At 47.7% G+C, this 24,448-nt stretch overlaps 1 protein-coding gene across 1 annotated transcript in view; it reads right to left on the reverse strand.

Moving 5' to 3' along the window:
* Positions 1-4,422: 4,422 nt before the first annotated feature.
* Positions 4,423-24,448, reverse strand: part of ANKFN1 (ankyrin repeat and fibronectin type III domain containing 1) — a 221,764-nt gene continuing 201,738 nt past the window's right edge. Inside the window, exons 16-17 of the mRNA XM_054978644.1 lie at positions 20,348-20,567; positions 4,423-5,255 (exon numbers count right to left, since the gene is read on the reverse strand). Coding sequence (XP_054834619.1) covers positions 4,423-5,255; positions 20,348-20,567 — 1,053 coding nt within the window. The remainder of the gene's footprint in view (positions 5,256-20,347; positions 20,568-24,448) is intronic.

Genomic DNA, 24,448 nt, shown 5'->3' on the forward strand with positions numbered 1-24,448 from the left:
AAAAAATATGTGGGTTTAGACTAGTTAGCCTTAAAAGCCTCTTCTAAGGAGGATAAAGATGATATCGGCAGAATTCAAGGACTTGGTGCCAAAGCGAGAAGGCCTTTCCCTGTCCTTAGAGGCACACCCAGGCAAATGTTGCTTGAGGGGGTGTGTGTGTGTGTCAGGTGTAGCCTGTGGGCACCAGGGTTAAACTGAAACTTGGGAGAGCCTGGTTCAAATCCTTACTGTGCCACGAAGCTCACTGAGAGACCTTGGGCCGCTCCTTCTTTCTCAACCTGACTTACCTTACATGGTTGTTGTAAGGATAAAATGGGGGGGGGGTGTCAGGGAAAACCATGCATGCCACCCAGAGGGGCTTGAAGGAAAGCTGGGATGAAAACACGGTATCTAGATATTAAGTTTCCACAAGTCCAGCAGTAGCAGTACTGACGCTGAAACCACGCCTGGGCAGTTGTGCAAGGCAGATGGGGGAACTAACAGATTCAACAAGGGTATAGAAAATGGTACAACTCATCAAGGTATATGCCCATGAATTTCCCACTGACATCAAGAAATCGATGATAGAAGAAACCCATTAGAGATGGAGAGCCACAGAGAAGAATCTGTTTCCCATAATGCACCTCAGTAGGAAGTCAGGCACACCCTGCTAAAGTACACTCTTAGTAAGTAAATCTGACGTGGCTGTTGTTTTCTCCAGCCTTAAAGCTGGAAAACCCTTCTTCTTTGCATGGCAATAACCCATTCCTACCATGATGGAGAACATGAAAGCATTGATAGTAGACCTCTATTATTTAGCAGTAGAGGAGGTCTGTTCGAAAGCCGGCATTCTAAAGGTAATTGGCCGAGGGCATCCCAGAGCAAGCGTGATCCTGGATCCATTTCTCTGGCATGGTTCTTGGCATACTGAGGGGACCGCTGTCCTGCCTTTTCCAAAACAAGAGGCCATTCTTCGTTTAAGTCCGTAACAGTGCTTCTAACTACTGTCCTGACATGGGGAAGATTCACTTTTCTAATGCTGCATCATTTTCTCCATGCATGGAATGCTCCTAACAAGGAGAAACCAAAGCATTTACTGCTGTGGCCGTTAGACGACCACGCAAGGCGCCTGTTCTAAAAACATATTTTGCTGATGGTAAAGTTCAACATCTTAGAGAAACTCTGAATTAAGAACATTGGAAGAAGTTTCCAAACACTGAAGCATCTCTCCCCCCCCCCCCATACACTATGTACTTGTGGCTGGCAAGGCTGCCCTGGATTGAACAAATGTATATAACAGTCATGAGCCGTGCATTTAAAAAGAGTTGACCAGCAACTTAGTGCATCTGGGAGGTGTGTGGGGGGTGGGATTGGAACACATGGAACAGAAAGATGCTCCGTTTCTTTCCAAAACATTTATTTTAAAATATCCTAAGCATAAACTTTTGGGATAAAACATTCAATTCCCTATATACACAAGCCCTCCGTTCTCCCTCCCTGCCACTTCGAATCTTTCATTGGCTCCATTTAAAAATATTTACGCTTCAGCAATGAAGCAGTAATTTATAGCTGTCTGTGTGGGTGCCCCTGCCATACACATGCACACAGGAGCCAGTCATTAATGAATGTGCAGTAGCTCATTCAGAAGGTGAACAGAGGAGAGGGATGTTTTAATGGGACACAGTTTCTTGGGCCTGCAGTTCAGTAAGTGGCCCGGCAGCAATGAATGATGGATGCAAGTACGGTTGCCTGGTCCCTTTGGTCCCCCAGTGGGGGACTGGGAACCCGGCACTCACCCACTGCGGTGGTTGGCACCCCTTCTTGCACGCGCACGTAGCGAGCATGTGCTCCCGGCATGAGTGATGATGTCACTTCCAGGAAGTGATGTCATCATGTTGGTAAAAGGGCGGCCCAGCGTGTGCTCCTGTGAAAGGGCTGAATTGTCCCCCCCCCCACAGGCCCAATTTGGCCTGAAACGGGCCTGTTGTGGGGCATGGGGGCATGCTGTGGTGAGGCGCGGGGGCGTGCCGCACTACTGGGGGGTGCCATGCCACCGATGGGCACCCTGGGGGGCATGTACCCTGCTGGCCAGGTAAGTGGGGGTGGGGGAAGGAGGTGGGAACAGGGGATCACACGCCCTTGGTGGGGGATTGGCAGCCCTAGATGTGAGTTTCACTAGTTATATGCAAAACCTGAAATTTAGGCTCACAGTTTGGGAGTTCTTAAGATCTGAAGATAATTTAGGCCTCAAATCTAGAGTAAGCCAAAGTATACTTGGTTTAAACCAGCTCAGTCCCCTTTGCTTAAACCAGCTCAGTTAATTCAGCTTACTTCTAAACATATTGTCATAATGCATTATAGGCTGTCAGTGCAATCCTAGGCAGAGTTCACTCAATCAATAAAATCAATGGTCTTGTGGGCAGAATCTGGATAGCTATGCTTGGAAGCAAGAGCATGGCTATAGACCTTTAAACTGGGATTAAAATTGCTCTATGCTGAAGATGGTTTGTTAGAAGTTCTAAATTGGGATACCCACAAATCGGCTTGGATGAAAACCCTGGATGAGAAATTGATGATAGTTGGACTGTCGATTGATGGTATTTTTGAGATGGGCTAATCCAAAGCATGTTCTCTGGTTAAAAATCTTGCCCCAAATCAATACCCCCCCCCCCCGTATGTACTCTCTTACCATCCCACAATACTGCAGAGCTTTCTTGTTTCTTAAAAACCATGCTTTGGAATGCTAGTTCTTAGTGCCAAAATTAGTATCTAGACAGGTTTACTCTATTTTCAATTTAGTATTGAGATTAATGTAAATTTTTTTTTGCTACGCTTCATGGAATGCTTCATGGTCCAAAACACACTGTGCAATAAACAGCCAAAGTCCAGTTTTCTGTAGAAGAATTGCTTATTGCACTTCACTATGTCTACTGAGTTCCAATCTGGGGACTCATAGAATTGGGGGGGTTGGGAGATTGTATACGCACACATGCAAGAGTTTGGACAGTCACGACCATAATTCTCTGCAAGTGGGGCTCACATTAGTATGCTTAGTTTGCGAACTTTAGGATCCACGGTTTTTGTAAGAATACAACAAACTGTAACTGTAGGATCACATTTTCAATGTGGCCTTAACTAGAATGCCCTGAAGAATGCTCGAACACAATCCTCATCCTGGCTCCAGGATGTGCTTGCCATTCTGCATGTTTTATGAGTGCCAGCCACGAAATGCAGTTGCACGACCACTTGGCGTGAACGGACAGAGCCAGTACAAGATAATCGCCAACAGCTGACCCAGAGGCCATAGCTATGCTTCAAAGGTATACCAGGTTTATATCATTTTAACTGTCATAGCTTTTGGTGAGGTATAGAAAACTCTTGGTTGGAGATCCCTAGGTCATCCCCCCCCTCCCCTGAACTGCCATTACCAGGGGATCCTCCTGAGGAAAGGAAATGTCATGCAAGCACCCAGAAGGAATTCCTCTGCCTCTAAACTAATGCTATGGGGAAGGGAAGAGCCACATGTGCGAAACCATGTGGATGTTAAAAGCTAAGGCTGAGCTGAAAGGAAGGAGTGCTCTTTTGTAAAACATTCTTCTCCCTTACGCGAAGCATTTCCCTATAGACTTATTGTGTTTGGGGAGGAGGAGGAGGAGTACAGACAGAAGATATTCCAGAACACAAATCCAGGCTGCGCTTCCTCCTCGTAGTTGGATAGTGGGGCAAACCCCCACGCAGCAGCAGTGCCCAGAAGTGTCACCTTCTTTGCAGCTCTAATTAGTCACAACTTTGGTGCCATTTTCCCCCTTCAAACTGGCATTCTTCCTCATGACAGTGGCACTGTCATGCAGCCAATCAGATGTGCCTGAGTGATGACCTCACTTGGAGGAACAGAAAGTTTGTTCAGAGTGAGAATATTTCCCGAGCAGGGATCGCAGCCACTGTGGATTCGCTGTGTTTGCCCCAGTGCCCAAATCTGACTATATGCAGTCCTTGATACTAGGAAGAAGAGTTATTTAAAACAAACAAAAATGGCACCAAAGCAGTTCTTGGCCTGGGCTGACAAGTGGCAGTAGACTGGCATTTTAAGAGCTTATGTGACTGGGGATCTTTAGGGACCTATTTCAGGCTTTCCAAAAACAACCAAACAACCAAAACCCCTTTCCCCCAAAGAAAATGTTTGCTGCAGAGCAAACAGCTCAGCCCTATTAATAGCACAGAAGGACCCTTCAAAGTCAGGGATCAGGAACCCTTTGTTTGCATTACAGAAAACTGTAGTTAAGGTCTAATCTTCGGGTTGCGAAGACAAGAACTGGGACCATTGAATGCAAAGGTTGCTTTTGGAAACAACAGAAAACGAAATTGTCACCTTGTGTTTGTAATACTTGCAATCCGATTTTGAGGGAGGGCTTGAGGAGTTGTGCTACAATGCCCCACACACCCCTAAAGATTGCTACTGAATACTTCAGTGAAGCTAGAGTTGGACAGATCTTCCGGAACCATCCCTTGCTCTGTGGGACTCTGTGAAGCCTCGTGTTCCACTGGCTGGTTGCTCAGTGCCCATGACTGACCATCTTCACTGGGCAGCAAGGTCTTGTAAGGCTCAACAAATATCCTGCGGACATTCGGCCTCAGCTCCTGGTATTTGCCTTTCCCTTCTTCTGGAAGGCTTGAAGCATGAGGTAAGAAAGTGCTTCGGGGGCCATCGATCGAGATGCTTATCTGCTCACCAGAAGCAGACTCTTGTGCGAACTCCATGGCTCGTGTGAGGTGAGGTGTATACACACCCTCAGAGAGAGAGAGAGACTGGCTCTCACTATGCACACGCAGCCAGCGGTGGTGTCGGCTGAAGTAGCTGTAGTGCTGATGTTTCCCATGTTTTTTCTTGCCTAAAAAGTTCAAGGTTTGCCTTGAGCCAGGAGTTTTTTCAGTGTACTTTGGTGACAGCCCTCCAATTGACAAGCTTTGCATGGACTCAGAGGATTGGTCAACTTCTGTCTCTAAAGCACTTCCTCCTCCTCCTCCTCCTCCTCCTCCTCCTCCTCCTCCTCCCCTTGGGTTTTGTTTTGGTGTCAGGCAAGGTTTGATGTCATGGACCTGGAGAACGTCTGGGGCGCTACCACTCAGGCAACTCACTGCCTGTTGGGATATGTCCTGCGAGGATGAATAAACCAAATCCAGCTCCCGGGGACTCAAGGCATCACTAGAGTCATAGTCACTGTCAGTTGGGAGGAACACTTCGGAGCAGCCTTCTTCATCTGAGTAGGGCTGGGAATCTGCAAACAAAGAAGACAACTGATGAGTCTTGGGCAGGCCGAAATGCAGGTTAAAACTGACTTGCCACGAGCCGGCTGCACATCAAAGTTGAGTGCCGTACTGGCTGTGTAATCCGAAGCCGAGTCACACCCTTGCAAATCCACTGGCATCAGCGGTCTTAGAAAGGCACAACTCTGCCTTGGTTGGCAATATAACTTCTACAGCTGTACTCTGAAGATAAGATCTCTCTCATTGCTCCCTATTATGTGAGGACGTTTGGAATTTAAGAACATGCCCTTCACTGAAAGTTAAAACTATACCCTGTTATTGGCAAACGCGGACATTTGGAGTGCCTGTGAGAAAATTATAAACCTGCAAAAAGTCAGTTGCATTATATGCTGTGGCAGTTTCTCAGGCTGAGGAATGAGAGGACATTCCCCATTGCCATTCCTTTCTTGTTCCATAGTTTTGATCTGCCCTTTATCTCACTGCTTCTGAATTCTGATTTAAACTAGAAACACTTCCAAAATTAATTCTAGAATCGAAACATACAGAGTTCAACACACCTTCCAGTTTCTCCAGTAGATCTGCATCTATTGCACCCCATTGTGTTAAAGATGCGCACTGTGAAACATCAGCTTTGCTAAAAATGTACTGATGACTGCATCAAGATGGCAGCCAGTAAATAGATTTTAGCCTGGGAATAAATGGCACCCAAGGGTTAGCCCCTATCCCTATAACAAGTGCACTGCTGCATTTTGCACTGAATTTCTAATAGTCTGCAAGGGCAGACCCACATAAAGCACGTTTCAATAACTGAGTCTCAAGGTCACTGCAATATGGATCAGTGTTGCTGAGCCCTGCATCTGCAAAAAAGAAGCAGGCTTCCAAGCCACAGGCAGCAGAAAAAATGCATTTTTTGCTATCATATAGATCTGTTTCTCCAACAGGGGATGAGGATGCACCATGACCCCTAAGTGCTACGTGGAGTCTATCAGACAAAGTTGTACTCTTTCTGCAGGAAATCAGCATCCTGTCTAAAGCAGTAACCTTCCCAACCAGCATTGTCTCCATTTTATCTGGATTCAATTCCAGCTTATTCTCCCTCTACTTATTCAGCTTATTCTCCTGATGGCACTCTATGGGGTATATCAAGTATAAAGTGATGGATCCAAATTCTGCATAGAAGAAGTGAATAGAATTGGCTCCTCCCCCCACCCCAGCAGCCCCTTTGCATCCTTGGAAGCCATTACAAGGGATCCTCTGGAACAATATGCCATGCTGTATAGGGGGCTGCATCAAAAAAGGAGAATCAGGTCAAACTCCCCTCAATTTCTCCCAACTCTTGGTAGTAGCATTAAAGGTGTGTGTACACATGCCCAGGAGGCCACAGGGTGGGGGTGGGGGGAGATAAGGCAGGGAAAATCCAGCAAACGTTTTCAGTTGGTGGGAGTTTGGATCCAGCCCTGAGTGTTCTTGATGTAGATGTTATTACTAGAGATGGGCACGAACCAAAATACGAACCAAAATTAAGCATGAACCAGGCCAGTTCATGGTTCGTGGTTCGCGAACCACAGTTCGTCAGATGCCATTTCTGATGAACCACCGCGAACTTTCAGGCTGGTTCGTTTGGTTCATTTTTTGGTTCATCACTGCAGACAGCCTGGTGCCAATCAATCAGTTTCCTAGGCAACAGGGGATGGACTTTCTGCAGACCTTCTACTAACCCGGAAGTGGCCTTCTGCTGGCCCAGAAGTGATGATTTTCTGACCTGGATGTGACATTTTCACAAACCAAACGAACCGGTTCGCAAACCAGGGGCAGGTTCGTGAAAGTTCATGGTTCATGAAATTTGACGAACCACGAACCACATGGTTCAGGTTTTTCTGGTCTGTGCCCATCTCTAGTTACTACTATTTTTATATAGTTAGTTAAACTATTTATAGGCAGTTTTCCCAAAAACCCAAAGCAGTTTATAAAAAAAATCAAAAGGAGTCATAATAGTAAAAAAGTATTAAAACAATAATAATCAAATGTATCCCTGGAGATCAGTAAAATTATCTAAAGGTCTATTGAAAAAAGTATGTTTAACATTCCCTTTGAGGCCTTAATAGAGAGAAGTCGGTTTCCAAAGGCAGAGAACTGCAGACCTTTGGATTCTCTAGGGCCTCTTCCCAGCAGCCCTAATCTAATCGAAGGACAATTCAGCAAAGAGAGTTTGCTGACCTGATTTCTGATGACATGTGGGCTCATCCAGGGCAAGGCAACCCTTTGGCACTCTCCCTCTCTTGCACTTGTAGGGGAAGTTCAGGGTAGGCTTTATAGGATCAGTCCAAGAATAAGACAAATTGCTCAGGAACAAAACCTCAGCTAGGCCAGGAAGCTTCCACAGCTCTGTCAGATCAATGGGTTGCTTGCATGGGTGGATCCCTTCTGGAGCATGGGAGGACATCCTGCCTATTGTCCCTCTTTACTTAGTCAGCCACAATGACAGGCAGAAAAAACAGAGCTCTAAAGTTTCCTAGTCCTAGCCTTGGCTGTTCCTTTTAATAACCATTTGCAAAATTCTTTTGTAAATCTCATTCTTATGTTCAAAAAATCGAGCACGTCTGCTTGCTGTCTGTTCTACTTATTTGCTGGAATTGCTTTATCTTTCTTGTATTCATAGTGATAATGTACAGTGAATATTGCCTGACAATATATAGCTTCCTTGGAAGGCCATTGGTGTCCAGAAGCTAGCAGAGCCAAGTGCCTCGCCCCCCCCCCCCGCCCCCTCAGTTCTGGCAGCTCAGACTTGGCCACAGTGATAAGGACCAAGAGTGGAAGCTTGCCTGAATACAGGGCTGCTTTGATAGGCCAATCTTCCACTGCCTGGCTTGCCTAATTGCTAACTTGATGAGCTGGGTGCAGTTGAAAATGATAGATCAAGTAACCAATAGTAAAGCCATCTGTCCTACAATACAAGCAAGAGGAGAGGCATAAGGATAAGAGAGAGATTCAAAAAGGAAAGACAAATGGATCTCATTTGTCTTAGTAACACTTTTGATTTCTCCATGGAACATTAAGCTCTCTGTAGGAATAAACTAGAAATCAAGGCCATAATTATATTTCCTGCCAGAGCTGTAGAGACACACAGTGTTTGACGGTAAGTGAAAAGCAAATGGCTGGTACCAAGATGAATTAGTTCTCTCAACAAGCTAGCCAGGGCCAGAGAAAACTCTGTATCAGGTATAAAATGGATTTCCATATGTTAAATGATGATTACTTACATTTTTCCAAAAGAACAGGCCACATTATCAAACTGTATACTATTAGGTCCTAGCCATTTGCTCCAAGTATACTGTCAGAATCTTTATCTCTGGGCGAGTTTATACACATGCATGAGGCTCAGCCATACCCCAAGAAAATGGAAGTGCTAATGGTGAGTAGACATGGGCACGAACAGAAAAAAAAATTGAACATCCTGTTCGTAGTTCATTGCCGTCGATGACCACGAACAGACGAACAGTAATGAACATGTCCTGTTAATGAACATGTCCGTTGTTCGTTGTTTGTGGGGCCAGAACGGCCCCCATTGGATGTAGAGAGCCCATATTCACAGAGAGTCTTCAGCAGGCTTCCCTCCGGCTATCACTCAAGTTTGGTCAAGACTGCAATACGGATCTTGGAGTTATACATTCCCAAAACCGACGTCCCCAGGAAACTCCCATTCAATACAATTGGAGCCATCAGTTGATTTTGGCCCCATTTACAAGTGGAGGACTTGAAGGTGGGCTGCCTTCCTCTGGGGGGGGGGCGGTCCAGCTGCTTGCTGGTGGCACCTCCCATGTGCCCGCCCACCTGCCAGGTCTCAGAGTACTTGCACTGTAATTTCTTGTGCAGACAGGGATGTGGGAAACGAGTGCAGCAGCCGAGCCAAGTGGCTCCAGGAGGTGGCAGTGCACTGCCTCCCCTCTAGGGGGTGGGGGTCTGGCCACTTGCCGGCGGCACCCCCCCACGTGCCCGCCCACCAGGCCTCAGAGTACTGCACTGCGCTTTCCTGGCGCAGACAGGAATGTGGGTGATGAGTGCGACTGCCAGGCCTGACGGGCTGGGGGAGGCGTTGGTGGGCCACCTCCACTCTAGTGGGAGGTGGGTCTGACCGCATACTAGTGGCACCCCCCATGTGCCCGCCTGCCAGGCCTCAGAGTACTGCATTGCACTTTCCTGCACAGACAGGGACGTGGGCGATGAGTGTGGGTGCTGGGCCTGGTGGGCTTGGGGACGCGTTGGTGGGCTGCCTCCCCTCTAGTGGGCGAGGGGTCTGGCCACTCGCCGGCAGCACCCTGTATGTGCCCGCCTGCCAGGCCTCAGAATACTGCACTGCACTTTCCTGTGCCGACAGGGACGTGGGTGATGACTGCAGCTGCCAGGCCTGGTGGGCTCGGGGAGGTGGTGGAAGCAGTGGTGGGCCGTGTTCCCTCTATGGGTGGGGGGGTCTGGCCACTGATGGCTGACATCACCCACATTCCTGCTTTCACAGAAAAGATGGAAGGGAAAGGAGATGATTTTTGGAGGGGTTGGAGTGTTCCCTAGAGGGAGAGGTCGAAAGAGGGAACGGGAACTGGGAAGATCCTAACAGTTGTGAGGCCTCATCCAAGGATCCCACTGAGGTACTCAGCGGCGGCCCTAACCCCAACCCCAACCATTCCTCCATGGATCCCCCAGCCTCCTCCTCCTCAAACAGTTTAAAGAGTTCTTTTTTCCCCCAGCGGCAAGAGCTCTTTGGCCTCCTCCACAGCCCACACAGGTGATTTTTGGGGAGCGGGAGTCTCTGCTGCCCCAGAGCCCTGCCCAGTACTGCTTCCTGCGGGGCAACTGGGACAATCTTTGAACTTCCCCTCACAACCACTCTTGGACCCCAGACGAAGCCTCATTGTGTCAGCAAACAAGAATTAAGGAGAGAAAAGGAGAGAACACTGTGAGCCCTCAGTCAAGGTGACCAATGAGCTTGGCCCCAGGGCCTGACAGCAGCCCTGGAATCTGATGGAGGGGGTAGAGCCTTAGCCCAGCACTCCTAGAAACCTCACTGGATTAGGTACTGATAATAATCAGTGTGAGCCCTCAGCCGAGGTGCCCACTGAGCTTGGCCCCAGGGCCTGGCAGGAGCTCTGGAACCAGAGGGAAGGGGTAGAGCCCTAGCCCAGCACTCCCAGAATCCTGACCAGATCAGGCACTGATAGTAATCAGGGTGAGCCCTCAGTAGAGGTGCCCAGTGAGCTTGGCTCCAGGGCCTGGCAGCAGCCCTGGAACCAGAGGGGATAGATTCCTATCCCACCCACCACACACAGAAAAAATCCCAGCCCCAATGCCCTCTCCCTGTCTCTCTCCCCAAAGTCTAGCAACAGCTCTGTCCCACTGCACTGCCTGCTGAAACTGAACGCCAAAACTGGGAGCACAGTGCCCTTTTATAACCATATAAAGGTCTCATAGAGAAAAGCAGGAAGTCTGTGGTTGGCAGTCAGAACTGCCTAACAGGGTTTGCAGGAATTAGATTGGAGTGCCCATGGCTACAGAACACCACCCCTCCCCCTCCCTCCCCCCTGGTCTCTGGTCCCATGTAACCAATTGTAACCAATCTGGAGCTCCACACTTGGAAGGATGACCTTCCCATCAAGCTAAGATTGTGGTTTCCAGCACGACAGAAGGAGTACAGACAGAGTTCAGGCAGTCCCTGCCTCAGTTGCCAAGGGAATTGATTGAAGGTGCCTGACTGTCTGGCTTCATGAACAGCAGACGAATGCAACAAACCAGTCTTGCGACGACCACTTGTTCATTTACAATGGGGCCTCACGAACGGCTTGTTTGCGAACAGACTAACGGGCTGTTTGTGGTTTTTTTGCATTCGTAATGCTGTTCGTGCCCATGTCTTATGGTGAGCAGAATGTCTGACTCAGGATTAAAGGTGTCACCCATTCTGGATGGGATCACACTCCCCTTGAACAGGTCCATAATTTGAGGGTGCTCTTAGACCCAGGCCAACTGCTAGGTAAGCAGGTAGCTGCTGTGGCTAAAGGTACCTTTTACCAGCTTCCTCTGTTTGGCCAGCAGCAGCCTTTCCAGAGCAGAAAAGACGTGGCCCCTATTGAATATGACAGGTACCCCTGTCATATTCATTACCTTCCTGCAGCTGAAGCTGATGCTGTTGAGGTGTTTCTGTTATTTGAACCTGGGGTGAGAAACTGGGAACAGAAGGCATTTGTTCCTGTTGTAACCTCTCTAGAGCCTGTAATGTCCCCAAGCCTGGGAATCTGCTTGACCTTGAGCAGTCCATGAACCACACAGCCTGTTTTCCTGAATACAGAGTTAGAGAACTGTTGGGAGAAATGGGAGGATTACGAGTAGCTTTGGGGAACCTATATCTGCGTGATACTTGACAGTAGTCACCAGTCCTAGCAAAGATGGCGTAAGTGTATGATACTGGCATCTTATCAATAAAGAACTTTTACTCATAAAGTGAAGTCTCTTGAGCATCACGTGGCATCCTTACAGATTGCTAGGACCGTCATTCTTTAATCCACGGCCCTAACGGACCATAGACTCCTAACTGAGCCATGGCCGCTGAGGGAAGCAAGGTGACCACTGCAGCACAGCCAACCAAAGGAAGACTTAAGACCCCGCCAAGGAGCGGGGGCCCAACGCAGGAGCATTGGCTGAGCAGTTTCCTGGCAGTCTATTGATTACAGAGCTTGGGTGGAGGGGGCTCCGGTGAAATGGACCCCATGAATGGTGTCTGCCAAGAGGGAGTGGGACCCGAGAGGTGGTCAGACGGCTCAGCTTCACAGACCATACCTGATCCAATGGGATGATTTCCCCGAGGAAGGAGGGGAAGGTGATAAGGAATCAGGAAGGAGGGGAACACTGGAAGTGCCCTTTCCTGACAAAGTGCAAGAGATCTGAGCTGAGTTGGGGGAGATGAGGTGTGAATTGAATGCTTTCATGGATAATATTCAACAGATGATGCAGACGGCCTTCCAACCAGGTCCCCCAGAAGGCCACGTTGGCAAGCTGGGCCAAGAAGCCCAAGTGCCACAAGACCAGCTGCCCGTCCTTCCCCCAGATGGGCAAGGAGCCCCAGTGCCAGCTGGCCTACCGGCCCAACCCGTATGCCCAGGGGGAGTCCTGGCTTGGTTGATCCCTGGACCTCCGCTGCAGCCGCCATGGGGGCTATGGAAACTAGAAGTCCACTTTGAAGGGGACCCAGAGGAGTTGGGGTACTTCCTAGTGCAAGCAGCAGAATTCTTGAGAGAATGAGGCCACACCTTCCCTGATGAAGCCAGCTGGGTGAGCTACTTGGGATCCCACTTGGGAGGAGAAGCAGCTAAATGGTATGTAACTCTCTACACCACTCAGTCCCTGGAGCTTCAGAGTGTGAGAGCCTTCATGCACACAGTGTGGGTGCAGTACTAAGATCCCCTCAATGAGGAGAGAGCAAGAACTAAACTGAAGTGCATGGGGTAGGGGAAGCGCCCAGTAAGCGACTTTGCAGCTGAGTTCAGAGCATGTGCTGCTAAAGTTCAAGACTGGACAGAATCAGTGAAGGTAGAGTTTTTCCATGCTGACTTGAATCCAGACTTAGTAGCCAAAGCCATGGTGCAAGATGACCCACACACCCTGCTGGAGTGGATACAACTGGCATGAGAGATTGAAAACAGATAGGAGGTTGTAAAGCTACTTTGCTTGCAACACCAAGCCAGCCAACAGCGGGGAGCAGCTGAGAGAGAAAGAGGAGACAAGCCTCACATGAGTGGACCAATCCTTTCAGGCGAGAGGGAGAGAAGGAGGAATCAAGGTTTGTGCAGCAGGGTGTGGCAGGCCAGGGCACTGTGTTATGGAATGCCAGGGGTTGAGAAAAAGTCCCCCCGAGAGAAAGATGGGGTCCTGGAGCAGCCTGGCTGGGAGGCCGAGACGGGGAGGAGCAGCATCCCAAGTGTGAGAGAAGGCAGCTGCAGCTGAGATGGGAGAAGCACCTGAGAGGCCGGTCGAGGGATCTCCCTCCAGCAGTGAGGAGGGAGAGCCAGCGGGAAACTGCGCAGATCTGCTGTGACAGGCATCGGTCAGTGGGTCAAAGAAGAGCAGGTGCCAAGCATGGTGAGAGCAATGGAGACCTTGTTCTTCCTCCCCATCACAATAGTACACCCTAGAAGGGGGATGCATATTAGGATGAGAGCTCTGATTGATTCAGGGTGCAGCAGGGACCAAATTGCCCCTGCCCTAGTCACTGGTCTGGGACTGGATCTGGTGAAATTAACAGAGCCTATTAGATTTGAGGAAATGGATGGCTCTCATATAAAAGGAGCTCCCTGTACCTACAAGACTGAACTGACCCAAGTTGGAATGGGGAGTCATTGGGAGGAAAGAACTTTTGTAGTAAGCCCAACTGCAAAATTTCCAGCAGTTTTAGGGGTCAGATGCCTATATGATCATGACCCATACATACAGTGGAAGATGGGCCGATTATGTTTTCCCGCTGAAAATTGCCAGAAACGTGTGGAACCCCCAATGGGGTGCCACCCCCCTCCCATGCCTGAAACTTTCTGCCTAATGAGAGAAGAAATTGATGTAATCCCCCCTGAGTACCAAGACTTGTTGGGTCTTTGGGGAACAAGAGGCAGACGAATTACCCCCTCACAGGGCAACAGACTGAGCTATTGAACTGATCCCTGGGCAGAACCTTCCTAAGGGGAAACTGTATTCCATGAGCCTGGCTGAGCGAACAGAGCTACACAAGTTCATTGACAAAAACCTGGAAAGGGGTTTCATTCAACCCTGAAGTTCCCCTCGTGCTGCCCCTGTGCTGTTTTGCAAAAAGAAGGATGGGGGCTTATGCTTGTGCATGGATTATTGAGGGATTAATGCAGTGTCAATGTCAAATGCATACCTGCTAACCCTCATTAAAGATCTGCTGGGAGTGGTGGCCAAAGGAAAGATTTTCACCAAACTGGATGCTTTTCTTCAGAGTGCGCATTATGGAGGGGGGGGTGAGTGGAAAACAGCCTTTAACACCCCCCTGGGACAGTTTGAGTACCTAGTCATGCCATTCAGACTTCAACGAGCACCTGGAGTCATGAATCTGACTAATGAAGTGTTGCATAAATACTTGTACAAAGGAGTGGTTGTTTATTTTGATGATGTTCTGATCTATTCCGATTATTATGACTGACATGTGAAGTTGGTAAGGGAGGTTCTAAGTACCCTTTATAAGAACAAACTGTATGCAAAATTGTCAAAGTGGGAGTTTCATAAATCTGACGTGGACTTCCTGTGCTACAGAGTGTCCAAGGAAGGACTTGGGATGAATCCCGCTAAAGTCAGAAATGTCTTGGGATTCAGTTTCGTTTTCCCGGCCATGGCGGACGCTCCTCTCCGCAGGTCCGGGAGGAAACGTCTGAGCAGCCTGACCGGGCGGTTGACCCGCGAGGGTTAACCCCCAGGACTCCCAGTGAGGGAGCCAGGGTCCGGAGCGGTGGCGGGAAGATCCCCCTGAAAGCAATGCAGGGGGTAAATTGCCCGTTTGCTTCAACAGAGGCCGGCAGACATGCGCAGCACATCGCGTGCAGCCGGGCCATGGAAAACGGCAATAAGCAGATTTAAGGTGAAAACCTGTAAGTAAGCGAATCCCTTCTGATTTCTAAGCGTATGCGAAGGATTGGTGGGAGTTGAAGCTAAGAAGGTGCGGATTTCTTCCCCTTCACGGAGTTTCGGAACTTAGCTGGCGCCCCCCCCCCCAAGATGGCGATGCAATGAGCCCTGCAATGAGTAAATCGGTGATGGCGATGTTACAGGGGAAGGGGGAAACTTTGGAAGAGATGGTCAGACGAGCGGTCTTTGAAGCTATGCAGCCCTTTGTAGCGAAGTTAAATGAAATGGGGCAAAAGGTTGATTCAGTGGAAAGCGAAGTGAAAACCATTAAAGAAACAGCATCTGGAGCAGAGCAGTCTGCACGCGAAAACGCAGTACTCATGAAAGCAACAAGTAAAGAAGTGAAGCTTTTGGAGAATCAAATAATAGGATTACAAGTGGACCGTGCCCAAACGGTATTGCGTCTTCAAAATGTAAAAGAGGAGCAAAGTGAAAATTTAAAAGATCTGGTGTCGGGACTTTTGGCGTCATTCGCAAAGGCAACTAAAGAAGAGTTAAAAAGCGATATTTTGGAAGTCCGTCGGACATCTTCAAAGTATGCAGCTGCCTCGCGAGATTATTATTGACTTTTCATCTAAGAAGACTCGGGACACCATCTTATATAATTCGTACAATGTGGACTTGGACTATTTGGGCAACAAGGTTAAAATATTGAAGGATGTTCCATTTCTGGCTCGTAAAAGAAGATTTAAGTATAAAAGACTTGCGGCTTTCCTGAGGAAATGTGATGTAAAATACAAATGGTTGTTTCCGAAAGGCGTCTGGTTCAGATATAAGGATCAAACCTACAAGATTACATCGGAAGTACAGCTGACAGACTTTTTGTTCAACCATCAGGAGTTTCAGCAAGAAGAAAGTTCAAAGTCTGAAGGGGAAAGTGGGGGGGAGGAGAGAATGAGCGCAGCTGTTGCAGCTGCACAGAGAGAACTGAGACCGAGACGCGGGGGGGGGGGGAAGAAGACCTGATCCTGAATATAGTCTGTATTGTATAAGATCTACCAATCTGATAGCATATTAGAAAGTTAACTTTAAAGAAAAATTGCAGCATGAAGGGAATACAAGACATGTAGAATAGTGTGCGTTTTTTGTTTATATGTTGCTCTTCCCTTTTCCCCAGTCCCCCCCTTTTCCCTTATATCTTTGTAGTCTTTTGTAGTTTTCTATGTTAGATATTAAAAATAAAAAAAAATACAAAAAAAAAAGAAAAAAAGTCAGAAATGTCTCGGAACGGGGGGCTCCTAAAACAAGACCGTAATTATAATCCTTCCTGGACTTTGCAAATTTTTGCAGACCATTCATTAAAAACTTTGCCCAAACTGTGCTACCTTTAACAGACTTCTTAAAAACGAAAGGAAAAGGATCAGAAGGGCTAAAACTGAGTGCTAAGCTGGAGTGGACCAATGAATGCCAGCAGGCACTCGAGAGGTTAAAAACTGTGTTCACCTCTGAACCTGTCTTGTGCCACCCAGGTGAAAACAAGAAGTTCACTGTGCAAGTGGATGCAAGTGATGTGGTGATGGGGGGGGGATAATTTTACAAGAAGGCTGTAATGGAGAGCTACACCCTTGCGGTCATGTGTCCAAAATGTTTTCAGAGACAGAAAAACACTGAACGGTTTGGGACAAGGAAGCAGCAGCCATCAAGTTAGCCCTATCCACTTGGCAACATTGGCTGGAAGGGGCCAAAATACTCTTTGAGATCTGGACTGATCATAAAAATCTAGAAGATCGCCCCGCTGGTTGGAGGCAAAGCAGCTCCGGCGGGCGGAGTTCTTCTCCAAGTTTCAATTTACACTCAAGCATCTCCCAAGGAAATCTAATTTCTTAGCAGATGCTCTGTCCTGCCTCCCTCAACACCCTCAACATGAAAGTTAGAAAGAGGAAATTGTTGACAGTTGGGAGGGGCAGTGCTAATGCGCAGGCAAGCACAAAACCTCCTTGCTCCCCCATCGAACTCCTGGCTAGAGACAGTCAGAGCAAGAAAAGGAGGAGAGGAGAAGCTGCAAGATTCTCTGGAGAAGGGGGAGGACGGATGCTGGTACCGACAGGGCAAATTGTGCATGCCAGCAGCCCTGAGGGGGGAGGTGCTGAAAAAATACCACAATGACAAAACATCAGGGCACTTGGGGTTTGTAAAAATGTTGCATATAACACAAAGGTAACTCAGGTGGCCAGGAATGAGGAAAGATATTTCTCAATATGTGTCCAGTTGCCCCATTTGTTTGATGGGAAAAAGACAGGGGGGAGCCTCCAGGTCTCTTACAACTGCTAGGGACCCCCCATCGTGGCTTTGGTCTACCACCTCCATGGACTTCATCACTGAGCTTAAGGGAAAAACTGTAATCCCAGTAGTAGTTGATCTATTTTCCAAACAAGCACATTTTATTCCCTGTTCCAACCTCCCCACAGCAAAGAAACTAGCCACCCTATTCATGTAGAACATGGTCCATTTACACTCTTTCCAAAACAAGATAATCTCTAACAGGGGGTTCAATTTGTTGCCATCTTTTGACAGGAGCTTATGAAGGTAACAGAAATCGAGCAGGGGTTATAAACTCCAGACATTCAGAACGTACTAATCAGATACTGGAACAGTTCCTGAGATGTTATATCAACTATCAACGTGATGACTGAGTGGAGTTCTTGCCTTAAGCAGACTACTGCTACAATAATAGCCTGCACAGCTCCATGGTTTTGAAGGAAAGCCTCTGCCAATGCTAGGCACAGTCCCAGATGTAAAGGAGGGTGATTTGAGTGACTGGTGGACTAAAATTGTGTCGCAGTGGGATGTAGCGAAACAGTCATTAGAGAGGGCTAGACATGCCTATCAATTCCAGGCCAATAAGAAGCATATTCACCCCCTTGGGACTTAAAGGTGGGAGACGGTGTTTCTATATCCACAAAGAATCTGAAAGGAGCACAAGCCAGCAAGAAATTAGGATGGAAGAGTATTTGGGGCCTTTCAAAGCAATCCGTATGGTCAACGATGTTACTGTGGAACTAGAATGACCCAAAAACTGGAGACACGTGTACCCCGTTTTCCATTTCGTTCTCCTCAGGAAGGACCCTGGACTGGACAAGTGGCACCTTGACCCCATTACCCCACCTCCAGTCTTTATAGATGGACAGCCCCATCAGGAGTTGAGCTCATTTTGGACTCCAAATGGAAGCGGGGGGTGCTGCACTATGTAATTCAATGGAAACATTTCCCCAAAAGCCAGGCTGAATGGGTTAAGTCTACTGATGTGAGAGCCTGATTGGAGCTTTCCATAATCAACACCCGGGGAAGCCGGGCGGTGGGTGGGTGGGTACTGATCTTCGGAGGCACAGAATAGTAGATATCCCTGTCATATTCAATACCCCCTGTAGCTGAAGCGGATGCTGTTGGGGTGTTTCTGTTATTTGCACCCAGGGTGGGAGAGTGGGAATGGGAGGTGTTTGTTCCTGTTGTAATCTCTCTTGAGCCTGGGAGCCTGCTTGACCTTAAGCAGTCCATGAATCACACCGCCTGTTTTCCTGAATACAGAGTTAGAGGACTGTTGGGAGAAAGGTGGGGGGGATTAGGTGTAGCCTTGGGGAACGTATATCTGCTTTATACTTGTCTGTAGCTGCCAGTCCTAGCAAATGTGGCGTAAGTGTATGATCTTATCAATAAAGAACTTTCACTCATGAAGCGAAGTCTCTCGAGGGGTGCCTGGTATCCTTACAGCACATGCTCTGGTTATGTCTAAATTAAATTTAGTGTTCTGAATGGCGCTGAATGTCCCTGAAAGGTGTTCAGAAGCTTCCACGGGTGCTGAATGCTCCAGCCTGGAGGCTGACTGCAGTCGGTCGAAGGGAACATCTCACTCCAGGCTGCGGCTCCGCTATACCGGCTCCCAATCTGCTTCTAGGCACAATTCAAGGGGCTGATGCTGCTGACATTTAAAGCCCTCTATTGTTTGGGACCAACATATCTTAAGGGCCTACTTCTTTCTGAACCCACCTGACTGCTGTGGTTTTCTTGGGAGGCCCTGCTTCAGGTGTCCCCGTCACCTGAGATTAGGCAGGGGGCAGCCTAGGAGAGGGCCTTCTTAATGGTGGCACCATAACTCTGGCATTCTCTCCCATGGGAGATTTGCCTCTACTCCCATTCCACGGGTTGGCCCCCAGGGAAGCTGTCAACCCTGCTTGTGTTGGTTGGCATTCCCTCAATGATACCTCCTCCCTCCCTGATATTTTGACCATTGTTTTAATCTTGTATTAATTTTAAGCCTCAGTTTTAATTGTTTTATTGTTGTATTTTTGCAATGGTTTTAATGGATTTTACCATGAGATTTTAATTTGTATGTTTTAATTTGTTAGCCACCTTGGTGTCCCTATGAGGGTTGAAAGGCTGTAACAACAACAACGTTCGATTTATATACTGCCCTTCAGGACAACTTAACACTTAGAGTGGTTTATAAAGTGCGGTATTATTATCCCCACAATAATCGCCCTGTGAGGTGGGTGGGGCTGAGAGAGCTCTGGAGAGCTGTGATTGACCCAAGGTCACTCAGCTGGCTTCAAGTGGAAGAGTGGGGAAATCAAACCTGGTTCTCCAGATTAGAGTCCCGCCATTCTTAACCACTACACCAAACTGGCTCTCTGTAAGTCAATAAATATTTTGTAGGATTCACTGCATGAAACCTAGTTTTCCAGCCAAACTACCTGAAGTTCAGATTGCAGCAGCATAATTACTATCAAGGTTTATATTATTTCCGAATGGGGACCCAAAGCAGTTCCCATCATTCTCCTCTTCTCCATTTTATCCTCACAACAACCCTGTGAGGTAGGTTAGCTAAGAGTGTGGCTGGCCCAAGGTCACCCGCAAGCTTTCCATAGCAGAGCAAGGATTCAAACCTGAGTCTTCCAGATACAATAGGAACAGATCTGGCTATTTTAAAACAGTTATATTGGCTACTGCTTGGTTTCCAAGTTCAATTCAAGGTGCTGGTGATAGAAGTTAAAACCCTAGGGCCCACGAAGCTGAAGGGCTGTCTTTCCCCAAACGTCCCCGTGTGCCAGCTATGGCCTTCAGGCTGCTGCTTGTTCCCTGCTGAAGGTCTGATGCCCAGCGCCAAGCAGCGTACGAGGACATTTCTAGAATGTTGTAAGTGCCGTGACATCACTTCCGGTGCTTGTTTGGAAGCCACATCATGGGGCCAGTGCCACAGTCCCTGCCTAGGCTTTGGCACCAGATGCTCCTGGGGACTGCCAGCACAGGAAGCCCACAGGTGCCAGGAAATACATCAGCAGGTGCCTTTGCTCCAGTGGGCACCACCTCAGGGATCACTTGTGTAGCATGAAGATTACCCTAGGCAGCTACAACTGTGGTTCTAGAGTCCAGGTGACTCCAGAACCATGATTTGGGCTTGCTTGGACCCCAAAGGGATGGAAATGTTCTCCCTTACCACTCACGGCTTTTCTCCGCTGGGTCTCTGTCTCTGGTGAGGGTGGCAGGGATGGAAGACAGTCGAGATGGGAGGATGTTGAGCTTATCTTCTTTTGTAATTGTTCTTCAGACAGATCCACCATCTTCATTATTGGCAAGCCAGCCGCCGGCTGTTTGTACCTTGCATACTGTAGTGCTTCATTGATCCATCTCATTTCACGCCAAATCTCATCAATTTGCTGTGTGAGGAAGATGGCAGACAAAGACGTGAAAACACTCGGCTTTGTCTGAAACGGTGGCTTTAAATAGGTCACCAATCATACATCACAAGAGAGAGGAAATGAGGACTCACAGTTTCTGTACCCTGGGGTAGGTAGCCGAGAGAACAAAACCTATCATGGAAGGAGTTTGGGCTTATCCCTGTACCTCAACCACCAATTTTCTAGCATGCATTTGCCAACTCTGACTGCGTAGGAAGATGGCGGCTTTACTTTCTGCTGATGGGGCTGTGATCTACGGTGATCTATAATTTTCTAACATCGAGATTTTCATAGCAACAGAATGCTCTGTGAAGATCATTCCGATGCAGCAGCAGAACACATCGGCCGCAAGGGACAGACTGTCCGTGTGGAACTGTTACGGGTAAGGCAAAATCCAATTACTTGCTTTTGGCAGAGGAAAGCCACTTCAGGAAGGGGCAACTTGGAGCAGGAAAGCCGTGTGTGGCAAGGGAAGGTGTGGTTACCGCCTGCATTTTCAATGCAACTCCCTCCCCCAGTTGCCCCTTTCTCTGGGAGGGTACAGGCACAGATTTGTGAGGGCAAACAAGTGTCTAAAACTTCACAAGGGAGGAAAGTGGCTTGTGGTAAGAGGAGGTTGTGATAGAAACGAGGCAGATGGGGAAATAACAACAACAACATTTGATTTATATAGCACCCTTCAGGATAACTTAATGCCCCCTGAGAGTGATTTACAAAGTATGTCATTATTATCCCCACAACAACAATCAGCCTGTGAGGTAGGTGGGGCTGAGAGAGCTCTAAGAGAGCTGTGACTGACCCAAGGTCACCCAGCTTATTAAGTGCCAAGCAGAAAAAAAGGAGGCAATGCCAATCTATGCAGCGCCATGCACACAAAGAGAGGCAAACCTTAGAAAGGCACTAAGAAAAAAATATGGATCTGTATTAATGAAAGTCATTGTTTTTGATGCCAAACTGCCATCCCTCATGACTGACAGGTTTTGAATATAGGGGTAGACTTTTTCAGAAGCTTTACAAAAAAAGCTGAAGAAAAAAAGTTTAAACTATCTTTCCTTCCACTGACAGGCTATATCCCAATAGTGAAAAGAGCCCCTCATTTAAAAAATGAAATGGACAACAAGGGGGGAGAGGAGAGAGAATTATGCTTTGTGTCTTCATAATTTTTGTAGTGCCTCTGAAGAAAATAATGTCCGTACCTAAAATATATTCAGACCTAAGGCACAGAAATCTGGCGTAATCTAACCAATGCCAACACTATTTTCCCTAGCAATTTTGGAAATGTTAAACACCACCCACCCCCTCTCTTCTGTGTCTGACAATGTCCCCTTCCCATACAGCCTTTTCAGCTCATAAAAACTTGCATCTGTATGTTCACTGAGAGCCTCGCTACAAGTGACATCTTACACGCGAACGGCACTTGATTATTTTCGCAAGTCTTTCTGGGAATTGAAGTCCCTCTCCCCCACCCCTTTTCCTTCTGTTTCTTCCCCTCTCTGTTAGAATGGCTGCCTGAAGAGACAGAGAAAGCCTACGATAGCAGCTTTTGCAAATCGTCTTGCTGGGGGGGTGGGGATGCTCTGGAGAAAGCCGACATGTCGGTGAAGTCCTAGTGGCCTTCCCCTCTGTTAGAATCGCTGCCTTAAAAGTCAGAGAAAGCCTGCTTTTGCAAATCGCTCCTCCAGTCCCGAGCCTGCTCTAAGTGATCTTTGGGGGCGGGCAGCTGCAACTTTGCTAATCGTCTTGCTGGGGGGGAGATGCTCTGGAGAAAGCTGAGAAAGTCGCAGCTGCCCGCCCCCAAAGATCATTGAGAGCAGGCTTGGGACTGGAGGAGCGATTTGCAAAAGCAGGCTTTCTCCGTCTCTTCAGGCAGCCATTCTAACAGAGAGGGGAAGGAACAGAAGGAAAAGGGGTGGGGGAGAGGGACTTCAATTCCTAGAAAGACTTGCGAAAATGATCAAGTGCCATTCTTGTGTAAGATGTCACTTGTAGCGAGGCTCTGAGTTCTGCTCTCAGGAATCTATTGCTCTGGTGGGCTAGAATCCACGCTAGACTCCTATTGCCTTCTTGAGGGATGATGATTCTAGATGTTCAAGCTTCGATACACCCTGGGCCCTACATACCTCAGAGACCACTTCTGCTCTTTACAGACGGAAGCATTTATCTATTCATTCATCTATTTCACAGCATTTATAGTTTGTATTTCTTAAGCAAACTCAAGGACGCTCTGATAGTGCATCAGCGTCCTGGGAACAGAATGTAATCTCAGGGGCAAACACAGGCCGGCATTCGCTGTAGCTTCTCCAGTGTCCTAGAGTTCCACTCCCGTCCCTAGCAGATTTGCTGGGGATAAAATCATAACACAAATAGAGGTGAAGAAGACTGCAGGTTTGCACCACTGTAAAGGACAAATGTCACACACAGCCCTGACTCAGATCAGAACCACGTGGAGAGGGGAAAAGGAGCCGAACTATTCCGTTTGGTTTTGCTAATTCTAACCAGATACTCTGTGCTATTATTCACATGTCCCTTTCCCTCTTTAAATCACTACATGGGGATCCCAGTTTCACTTAAGAAAAATGAAAAGGGGCCAAAGTGTTAACTGCGCCCCCCCCCCCGCATGACCCTGACCTGAATTAGGGCTGCAGTGCATGCAACTTGTCTTTTACAGGTGAACAGATATCCATGATCTGTGCCCTTGAGTCTGGTGAATGCAGCCATCAGTCCAGAAAACCAACATGAATACTGGGATGAAATGAGCACTCCTCCCCTCCCTGGGGGAGTGAATTTACAATCATGGTTTCCTGTCAAAAATGGACAGAAGAGGCCCTGTACAAACGGAGTGACAATTGGAATTAAAAATGATCTCGTACATATAATGGGATGGCACCCACACACGTAATAATACCTATAGGGCAGGGGGCTGCTCAGTGGCCACTGTGTTCAGCAAGTAAGACCATCAAATGAAAGAAAAGGTCATCTTTCCTTTAAATGTTGAAATTGGAACCAAAATGGTTGGCTGGCCGCATGTACATTCTCACCGTCCCTTCCCCACGCTCATTCCTCATCCATTCTCTTCAACTGAAAATGCCTAGCTTTTGTTTCTGCTGCAGGCGTGGCCATTTTGCCCGGCTAATTCAATCTCTGTTCTGTCTGGATTACAAAAACTTCCTCATAGCTGTTCCATTCTCCCTCCTGCACCCATCAGCCCAATTCACCCAAATCTCAGTTTATGAAACAGGTTTTGTTCTAAGTTGTGTCAGTCCTGATGACCTGGGCGAAGTGGCATGGAGGGTATTTCTGGTGTTTCAGCCTTGCCCGTTTTTTTTCTCGGACTCCCAAAGCCAAACACATGCATTTGCATTCATATTAATGGGATTTAAACAGTTTTGTGCTTCCATCTGGGAAATGTAGTTTTATTCAGTTAGTTCTGGGCATGAGCCAACACAATGCATGTTGCTGACTGAGGGATGCGCCGACTGCACAGGCACAGAACAGCACATTCACGTATAGTTGATTTCATTTGGCTCACAATCTACACATGACGGCTCAGTGGGTACCTGTAACCCAGCTGGGACAGTAAATTGTGATTGTGCGTGAAGAGCAGCTGTCACGGGAATGCTGTTACTGTACACCTGCAAAACGACTCAAAACTCTCCTCCTTTTGAATTGTGGGCAAATTGTCAAGGCAATCATAAGAGGTGTTCAACTTGACACAAACTAGTATCACAAAGTAAGCTGAAACATCACAAGGTTTTGCTTTGTACTCAATTTATAGCACTGCAATAGAGAATTGCAAGTCATCTGTTATGAGAATTGGCTGTAATACTTATTCAACCAAGCCAGTTTTTAGTTCCGGAGTT

Source organism: Eublepharis macularius, chromosome 4, assembly GCF_028583425.1.
Source record: "Eublepharis macularius isolate TG4126 chromosome 4, MPM_Emac_v1.0, whole genome shotgun sequence".
NCBI classification, from domain to species: domain Eukaryota; kingdom Metazoa; phylum Chordata; class Lepidosauria; order Squamata; family Eublepharidae; genus Eublepharis; species Eublepharis macularius.